The 10,501-nt window shown below is 37.1% G+C and overlaps 1 protein-coding gene across 4 annotated transcripts in view; it reads right to left on the bottom strand.

The window, feature by feature from the left end:
* Positions 1-2,570: 2,570 nt before the first annotated feature.
* inf2 (inverted formin 2) overlaps positions 2,571-10,501 on the bottom strand; it is a 91,033-nt gene continuing 83,102 nt past the window's right edge. For 3 of the 4 annotated variants that reach the window (XM_073039778.1, XM_073039777.1, XM_073039779.1), the window contains exons 21-23: positions 7,950-8,645; positions 5,293-5,389; positions 2,571-3,654 (exon numbers count right to left, since the gene is read on the bottom strand). In XM_073039778.1, coding sequence (XP_072895879.1) covers positions 5,334-5,389; positions 7,950-8,645 — 752 coding nt within the window. In that variant the 3' untranslated portion in view covers positions 2,571-3,654; positions 5,293-5,333. The remainder of the gene's footprint in view (positions 3,655-5,292; positions 5,390-7,949; positions 8,646-10,501) is intronic. The other variant, XM_073039780.1, reaches the window with a different exon arrangement.

The following is a 10,501-nucleotide window of genomic DNA, read 5'->3' as shown; positions in this document are numbered from 1 at the left end:
AGGAATTTTGTTGCATCTCTGCACTGCATTGGGCTTCTGCTGTCAGCTGCTTATACAGTTCAGTTGTCCCTTTTTCCGATAATGTGAGTGAAGGATCTATTCAAGGGTAGGTAAGTTCAAGTCTGATTTACCATCAAGACACCTGCGCAACTGGAGCCTAGACAAAATTGCTCTGGTCCCTGCATCAATCATCTCCTCCTCTGGACAGCCTCTATTTAGGGCGGATATTTTAAAGTCTTTGTGCCATGTTAGTGGGACAATTTCGTCCTGAACTAACCACTGTAGATCGCTTGAGTTCATTGCATTAGGAGCTGACCTTTGTATTAACATGCGGGTTACTGCAATTTTCTGTTTTTTCCTCCGTTTCATCAGCCACAGCAGTTGTAGCAACCACTGACTCATTTAACTTGTCTCTAATCTGCAGACGTTCAGATATGCCACTGTCCTCCAGATTTTCCAGCTCCTCTCTTCCCAGATGTTTTCTTAGCTACATCCTCTCCTGGGAGCAGAAGGAAGCTTCTGAGTTCTATTGTCTTGTCTTTAAGTAATTCACCCATTCTCACTAATTTCTTTCTGGAGATTCCTAAGCACGTCCATTTTCTTTTCCCCTTGGCAGTGGTGCGAGTTATTGTGGTGGCAGTAAGATTACCTGCTGCTGACTGGATTCTGCAGCCTCCAGCATTCACTGTGCCTCAAGTGTGTGCATTGCTCCACCAGCTCTCTACCTCACCTACCTCAATCAACTGCCTCACCTTCACCTCAATCAACTGCCTCATCTTCACCTCAATCAACTGTCTCAGCCTCACTTCAATCAACTGCCTCACTCCGCTGCTGTTCTAGGCAATTAAGAAAAGGCTTGATGTGGCTTGGTTGAACTCAGTCTGGGAAGGAGATGGTCTACCTGCACACCCAAAATTTTGTAGTACCCCTGAAAAAGGGATATGGCAGATGAAATATATATGTTGTGCTGTTCATGCATCGGTAATTTTATGGTGAATGAGTACAATGTGCAGTTCCACATCCCCCTCCACGAACCCCACTCCCCCACCCCTGGCATTCTGGCAGGCATGAGCAATCAACTGCATGCTGAAGATTGAATGCAAGCCCTTACAAGTCAATGGCTGATTCAGTGCTCAATACTGTAAAAGATTACTTTGCACACAGATTCTCAGAATTTTCAACTAAACACATTTGCAAGTAATATCCCTTCTTTCTCAACGTGAAATGATATTCACATTAAATAAATTATTCTAACCCTTTAAAAAAATATTTGAACAATTATATATAACTGAATTGTACAGATTTCAGCCTTGCCACATGTGGTCCAACAAACGGAGCTATCTAAACAAACAGAGATGGATTTGCAATAGCAAAAGAGAAGCCTATTATTAAAAACAAATTACAAATCAGAATGAAATTTTATTTCCTGAAAAACCAAGTCTTAAGTTTCAGGAAGTTCTTCTATCATGATTTTAATTGGAGATGGGGGTTTGATGGAGTAGCAAAGGAAGCAAGTAAGCGAGTATCATGGAGGAAGAAACAGACAATCTTAAGTTAAAAATGTAAATAATGTATAATCTGGAGCTCTGGAGTTGACTGACGTTTGAAAATGATATTTCATTATTAGCTATCTATGTAGGAGGATTACAATTTAAAATTTGGTGCTACATACAAAGTCTTTTTGTAATGGTAATCTGTTTCAAGCATTTAGATTACAATGTTCTGTGTAATGATTTTGTAGCTATAGAGCCAGAGAAAAGTACAGCACAGAAACAGGCCTTTTGGCCCATTTAGTTGGCGCTGAACCATTTAAACTGCCTACTCCCATCAACCTGCACCAGGACCATAGCCCTCCATGCCCCTACCATCCACGTTCCTATCTAACCTCTTAAAAATTGAAATTGAGCTTGCATGCACCACCTGTACTGGCAGCTCATTCCAGACTCTCACAACCCTCTGAGTGAAGAATTTTCCCTTTGTGTTCCCCTTTCAACTTTTCACCATTCACTCTTAACTCATGACCTCTGGTTGTAGTATCTGAAAAGGCCCACACACATAGTTTAGGAACGAATGCCTTTCACTTTAATAGATGGAAAATTATACCCATGGTATTGATATTCATTTCTAACAAGTTGAGCTCTGCAGTGAATTGTCCTATTTGTATTTGTAATGTTCTATGACGTGTGTTAGATTTTATCAGTAAAACTGTTGTGAAAGAAATTTGAGCATGACTTTCTCTAGTTCTGTAGGTTTTGAACCACAGATTGTTTCAGATTCACAGGAAGTATAGATTCGATGGGTGGTTGAGTAATCTGTGAGGAGGTACACTTCTTCTGATGTTTACACAGGACTTCTGCATGCTTCCTTTACAGGATCTCATTACCAACACCATTCTGAATTCTCCTGTGAGAAGTCATGGCCAGCGGTTCCCAGCAGGGAATGTCTCTTCTTTTGTTTCAAGGAGAATTTGAGCATATCCTTGAATCATCCCCTCAGTTTTACTGGTACATTATGTAGAAATGGGCTAATGTGAAAAGCTATAAAATACTAATAAATATTTCACAAAAATGTTTTTATTAATTCTTTATTTTTTTATTCCTCCTGAAATATTCCAGTAAGCAGCCAGCTGCTACATTAGAGGTGGCATAAAGTCAGGGTTGGGGCAGTACCCTTTATTACTTTGAAACGAAGCACTACTGTATTGAAGGCATAAAGGAAAGACTGACAAAAATATATTGTTAAAATAAAGAACAATATAAAGATTATTCCTGTAGAAAAACAAGTTATTGTTCAGAAGATTTTAAAAAATCCAATTCATCGTAACAATGCTCAAATGATAGAAAAATCCAATTCTTTGAGAAAATAAAATTCAGAATGAGTAATAAAGCTGATACTAGATTACACATTTTTCATTCAAAAGATAGATTGTTAACATTTGTTGCATAAAGCTGAATGCTGGGCATTTTGATTTAATTTACGCAAATACATGTCATATTAAGAAGCAATTTTCAGGATCCTAATTTAACTATTATTATGACTTATGTCTGAAGTATTCCCACACCAAATGTTATGTTCAAGATAACATAGAGGTAATATTTCAATAAACCAACCATATTCATGGCATGAAGAATATGCTCTTACGGATCAGCATTTGACTTAAAGCCATCCCAAAATTTCCAGAATTCAAGCTATTCTTCAAGGCCAACACCATGAAACTGTAGAAATCAGCTTTCAGTGAGATTCACTCACTTAGCTCCAGTGTCAGGTTAGAGCAATATTCCAGAACCGAGAAAGATGATTGTCAAGTAATACTCAATACCTTGATGCTAGCAGAAGTTTCCCAACTTGAAATGCGAGTGTGAGCATAAAATCAGCTAACATAGCTTAGTCTTATTTTATTTTCCACTCAGATATTTCTAGTGTCTCTACTTTTTCAAAAGTTGTTTTGATGATAATCAGCCTTACAAAGCTAACAGTTGTTTCTTTATAGTGTACATTCAACTATTATGCACTTTTGCAAGATTCTTAGAAGACTTAGAATAGTCCAGGTAAAGAATGTTATTCTCTTTGTTTGAGAAAAAGCATTTCTGAGTTGGTGATAACTCTTGATCAGATGGCCTTCATCGTCTTCTTGTTATGTCTTCTTCCATTCTTCTGAAACAGATGTCAGACATTATGTTTTATTATTCAGATAATAAAAAGCACTCTGAGTGACTTTTGGAATTTTCATACTGGAAATTCCCTTTTTCTCCTACGTACACTGTTCTTAATACTTCGTTTCTCCCATTGGTATCTACTTTCATTAGTGCTCAGTTGATGTGTGAACATTAACAACAAATAGTAGGGGTTAATTGTGGAAGTCCTGCTAAGCTCACCCTCCTTTCCACGTGCTACATTCTTATAAGAGAAATCACTACAGAATTTATAGCAATCTTGCCAGTTCTTTATTTGCCACATTGGCCAGATATTGAAAAAGAATGTTCCTGAGTACTCTGGTTCTGATTTTAACTCTTTCAAGACCATTTTCTAACTTTGTCATACCCGAAAGTAACTCATGTATCAAGAATGCAGTTTGAAAATTTGAATCTAAGCAGCGATAAGTTTCTAACATGCAATTTAAAAAACCAACAGGCAGAGATTCACATAAGGAATAAAGCAATTAAAATTTACTCCAGCAACTCAACTGGTAGAGTTTAAAGGTGGTAAATGTTCATTTGTGGAAGCTCATGACTATAAGAGTAATCTTAATTAAGTCTGACACACACAGGGACATGTTGTTACAATAGCTAATTGTATTAAAGCATTAAATGTAAAGAAAGCAGATGCTGGAATCTGAAAAATAAACTAAAAGTGTTGGAAACATTGAGCAACTCAGGCAGCATCTGAAGAAAGAGAAGAAGAGTTATTGTTTAAGGTCAAAGACCTTTTATTAGCTAATTCTGTCAGTCCAGGTGAGGATACTGGCCCATCAGTGACTGTTCTGGGATGATTAGTGTTTGTCAATAGTACTTTTCCAGTCCTGATGAGTGGTCGGCTCAAAACTTTGTTTATTCTTTTCCATAGATGCTGCCTGGTCTGCTGAGTTTCTCCAGCATTCTGTGTGTGTTGCTGGGGATAAGTCAATTGCATATGTTGTCTATTGATTGGAAGTAGAAGTAGAAATCAGCCATGATCCCCAGTCTTGTTCTGTAACCAATAATTGAGCTTCCTGCTTTGTAGCTTTGTAGATTTGTGACACACCATGTTCCTCTTATTTTGAACCAACATGGGAGTGAATGACTAGTGTTCTAAGGATTACTTTGGTGGCCGTAGATCAGATGAACAGGCATATTATAATCCTCTTGTTGTGCAGCTTCAAAAGTAAAAATACCATGAATGCCCACAGAAAGAGTCCTAATGTTAAAAACTTACATAAAATGAATTACTCACATACAGTAAACATTTGTGGGGATTTTGGGAGATAGGGTGCTGCAACTGAACTTGGACAAAGATACAAAACAAATGGGATAATTTTTGTCATTTCAGAAAATGCATTATAATTGGCTGTAATAGCCAAGGCATTAAACAATGCTGGAGTGACTGGATAGCAGATGCAAAGTCACCCATGTCATAGTTCTACCTAAACTCAATCTTACCTTATACACTGACTGGGATTAATGATCATGGCTAGTCTCTTTAAGCAAATTGGAAGCTCGGTAATGGTGCTACTGACTGGATAATCATGTTTACGTGCAACAAAATGAATTCTTTTTCATTCAGTAAAGATATCTGGCAGAAAATAAGTAAACATACCGTAGTTTAGGAATGTTGTGTATGTGAGACTCAGACATACATTAGTGCAATGAACAATTTTTTTTGGATTTATTGCTTCTATCTTCAGAGCAGACTTCTGTTTTAAAACAAAAGGTAGGAAAAATATTTACAAAAAACAGTTCAGAGTAAAAGTATCAAGTTTTTAATCAAATCTTGATTAACTGTTCGCTAATGGCTAATTTAAGTCTAGCCTGCATCAATATAATTTGGACCATCTCAGAGAAGGATTCTCCAAAGGGAGAGGACATTTAGCTCCAGGAGCCTGTTATACCATTCGTTGAGACCACATCTAAATTGTAACTCATTCCCTCTGGTTACTAAGAATCTAACTCAAGATTCAAAATTAACAATTTGCCTAGTATTATCTGCTATTAATGAGAGTTCCAAATCTTTACTATGCTCTACATATAGAAATATCTCCCAATTTCACCCCAGGACCTAATGCTGGTAAAGTGAAAATAGTTTCCCTCCCTCCATCCCAATCAGTTCCCTTCAATCATCCCCTGGACATTCTAAATTCCAGGCATACACCAATCCTTGTCACTGAAATCGCTCCTTGTAACTTAACTTTTATAAACCAAAAACTTCTCTGCTAATAACATACTGCTGTTGAAAGATGGTGCAGCATCTTCTGAATAAGGGTCATAGATCTGAAACATTTTGAACTCTCTTCCCAGATATCTCACCAAGAGTTACTTCCAGCATGCATAGTTCTTGCATTGCTTTGCAATGTTCCCTCCCAAATTAAAGAATCCTTCTGAAGGTGTAGTGACTAAGTCTGGTCACAGTATTCCAGGCTGTGATTTAAATGAGGCTTCCTCCAAGGAAAGCGAATGAAAGACATTTTGAAAATCGGCATCCATTTTGGAACCTCAAATACACCCCAGTTGCAGTGATACAGAATCAAAAGCAATATTTTTAATTACTTCCCAACTTATGAAAGAAGTTGCCGGGGAAATCGATAGCATTATAGCTCAAAGTTTAGTGAAACAATTAAACTGCTGTAGTGCTAAAATGTTATATTTTAAAGTGCTAACATGCTTTCAGTTATTTATCTCAAAAGCATTATAATGTTATTGAAAAATATATTAAATAATAGGTATCCAAACCCTAGAACCCTGCATATAATGGAGTTTTCCCTTTATAAGAAAGTAAATTCACATAGCAATGAATAAAAGTTTTTCAGATTCTTTTAGCCTGGATATACAATAGGATCAGAAGCGAAACTAATTACTGTATGTCAACACTGGTCTGAAGAAAAGAACATCTGGATATTCTAAATAAATATCATCGATCTAATTCATTGATTCAGATATTTTCCCCAGGTGCTGCCTGCTCTGTTAATTTTTTTCATTAATTGCTTCTGTTCTGAATATGATCACTCATTTCATCAACAAGTGATTTCTGATAATTCTGGATGTTAAGCAGTTTTATTTCAGTTTCAACCACTAAACTAGTATTTTGTGTTTTCTTTGCTCATTTGTGTCAATTATATATCAATTCAAAGTTTCTTTTCATCACCTTCTCTCAAAGCTCTAATATTTCTTTATTAAAAGAAGTCTGATACTTGAGATTAACATTTGGGCTCATCACAGTTGAGATTAACAATCGGGCTAATCACTGCATTGATACCATGATTTGAATGCTTCCTTTGTGTTTGGTCTGATTTCCAAATCACAAAACTCAAGTTATTATCTGAAAGATGCCTTGGTTTCAGATAATCTCCCAATTACATACATTTAACTTTTTAAATGTAGTATAGGTTTAATTCATTTGAAAATGCAACATAGCCATTTATTCTCTCTTGGTAGTGCACCTAAATGTTGGATAGAAATGAAGTTGAACTTGATCAAGTGAAGAAATATTACACAGCTCTTTTATTAATATTTCTTTGGATAAAATTAATATCATGGGCTTTATAGAGCTTCTGCTATGAGTTATTGTATTGACCAGTGTTTGTCAAAAAGAAACAGACTGATTACTCTGTTACCTTCTTTGGGATCTTGAATTACTTTCCCTCCCCCCCCCCCCCCATTTTCTGTAAACTAACAATGAGTATACCTCAGAAATAACTAATAGGCTTTGTAAACTGAGAGTGTAATGTGTAAAATAAATTAAAATTTATCCCATTTTCTACACTTTCAAAGGTGGTTGCATAATCTAATTGAATACACATCTTTTTCTTTAAAACTCATCAACTGTTATTCCATCAATTGTATTCATCTGAATTTATTTCATCCTTTTGCTCTAAAATTGGGTAGAGTCTGACTCAGTGCTGTAATGGGGATGCTGATTGAGTGTATGTGTGTGTATTAATCCACAATACAATTAAGGAAGCATAGAACAAGATTTGATAGTACAAATGTCATAATCATTCAACAATAACCAAGAAATCATGATGATGCAGTAAGACACTTCCTGAATAACAATTTAACATACACTTTGCTGTAGAACAGGGCATTGTTCAAATTGGGTAAATGACAAAGTTCTTTTGCTTTAAATACAGCATTACACAAATTGACAAAGAAGAGAATTATTTCAGTTGAAGCTCATTTATATCAGGTGTCTTACATTTTAAAGTCAAACATTTTCTGAGCTGATTCCCGGTGTGCTTTGGAGAAACTGAAAACAATTACCTTTGCTTTTATTACTTTTCCTGCCTTTTGATTTCCGACCAGGAAGTGTCAGGGAAGATCTGGGTGAAGTACTTCTTGTAGGTGACTCATCGTCAGAGTGACTATTTATTGGGCTAGGATATGTGGCATTTGTGTCAGGAATAGTTTGTTCTACTGTTTCTGATATTATTTCAGTGACCGTGTTTGTCTTTGAGTCAGGCATATCACATCTAGAGTCAACTTTATTTTGGGAATTTATTTTGTTATCAACTTGAGGTAAATTCCCATTCGTGTTACTGCTATGAAAGAGCATTTCATTTTCCCTGCCCACAATGTCCACAGAGGCTACAGTATTAGGTTGTGTCATCTGTTCATGCTTATTTGCAATTAACATTTCTTTGCTAGATCTGGGGTTGTCTTGACAAACAATTACTTTATTTCCATCAGTTGGGCATGTGTCAAGATCCTTGTCATTCACTTTCTCATGTTCTGATTCAGTGTCAGGTGCATTTACTTCAGAGCTAGATGGGGAGCTTGCAGATGACTTGAGCACATCATTTATTGATGCTTTGTCTTCAGCAGGTCTCTGTTCAGCAGGTGGTTGCTGGGTGACCAACTTCACCATCGAATTAGAACTTTCATCCATGATTGCTGATGTAGTTGTACATTGAGAAGCCCTTTTGTTTTCTTTGTCTTCTGTTGAAGTGTCATTTTGGTCTGTGTAACACACAAATAAAAGTCTGTACGTTCATGAAAGTGAAAACTTGCCCCATAATCAATACAGTTGGTTTAAATAATCAAATCTAAAAATATTTTCCTCCTATTTCACCCACTTAAAATAAAATCAATTACCTCCATGATACATTCTAAGATATAGGAACCATTTGGCCAATAATCCCCAATCACTTTCCTTCATGCCCTGACTTAACAAGAATCTCTTAGCCTCTGCCTTAAATATACCCAATGACTTGGCCTCCACAGCCACCTGTGGTAACAAATTCACCACTTGGCTAAAGAAATTCCTCTGCATCTCTGTTCTAAAAAGATGCCCCCTCTATTCTGAGGCTGTGCCCTCTGGTCTTATGTTCTCTTACCATAGGAAACATCCCCTCCATATCCACTCTATTGAGGCCTTTCAACATTTGATAGCTTTCAGTGAGGACACCCCTCATTCTTCTGAGTTCCAGTGAATACAGGCCCAGAGTCATCAAACACTCTTCATATGACAAGCCTTTAAATTCTGAATCATTTTTGTGAATCTCCTTTGAACCTTCTCCAATGTCAGCACATCCTTTCTTTGATAAGGGGCCCAACTGTTTGCAATACTCCAAGTGAGGCCTCATCAGTGATCTATAAAGCCTCAACATTACATCCTTGCTTTTATATAATATACAGAAGTATACTAGAGTTTCTCAGAAAGACAGTGTATACAGGTAACATTTCAGAAAATTGACAATTTTTCTTTAATTACGAAGGAAATCGTCATCATCCAAATGATAGAAGGAGGTTGCTGAAGATAAATTTTAACTGTTTAGATGTGCAAAATCAACCAGAGGGCACTGCTGACCTGTAGATGCAATGGTCCTGCTTCAGTGCTGAGCTCTGGTATCTACTGTGCAGAGTGGGCTCCCTAAGACAGTATGCAGTTCCCATGGGCAACTCATTTTCCTCCCTCACCTGAAAGATGGCTGATGCAAATTACCACTCATAGGGCTGGATGGTAGGAGAATTTGGGGGGGGGGTGGGGTGGAAGTAAAAGGCGCATGAAAGGGAATAGGCTGCAGGAACCAAGTGAGAGAGTGAGGATGATGAGAATGGATGGGGTGTCATCATTACTCCAAAATTCAGAAAATTGGTTGATTCCAGAAGTTCAAAGTGTTAGTATGAATTCTGAATGAAATTAAAGCTCCAACATTGATTCTTGTAAGATATCGCCAGCTACTTTTTCTTACTGCAAATACCCACCCACTCTCTGCTTTCGGCCATGAAGACAGTTAGCAACTTATTTTATCTTCATTCCATAACCTCATTCATAAACTGGAAAAAGCGCAGAAAAGATTTACAAGCATGTTGCAAGGACATGACAGAATGAATTGTTGGACAGATGAGTACTTTGTTCCTTGGATAACAGGAGACAGAGATGATCCTCCAGTGGGTATGAAGTCATGACAGAGTGAATGCACTTCATTTTTCCATGGGTTTTGGATTCAAGAACTGGAGGCCATGGGATTATACTGAGATGGAAAAGGTTCAATAGGAACTTGAAGGGCAGTTTTTGTTTTCACGTACAAGGGTACGTATGTGGAGTGCCTGAGGTGGTTACAATAAATAAATTGTAAAAGACAGTTGGACAGATAATGGTTGTGAAGGGTTTAGAGGGTTAAGGGCAAAATGCTAGCAAGTATGACTAGCTTGGATAGGCATCTTTGTCAGCATGGACTAATTAGTCCAAAGGACCTGTTTCACTCCTGTATGACTGTTAATTTATTAATGAGCGCCTTATTGAAGCCTTTTGAAAATCAAGATAGATTGTGTTACCAATATCTACCCTCTTTCTATTTTCTTCAAAAATA

This window comes from Hemitrygon akajei, chromosome 3 (genome assembly GCF_048418815.1).
Source record: "Hemitrygon akajei chromosome 3, sHemAka1.3, whole genome shotgun sequence".
In the NCBI taxonomy this organism is placed as follows: domain Eukaryota; kingdom Metazoa; phylum Chordata; class Chondrichthyes; order Myliobatiformes; family Dasyatidae; genus Hemitrygon; species Hemitrygon akajei.
Note: the sequence above shows the minus strand (reverse complement) of the source record. Positions and strands in the feature narration are given on the sequence as shown.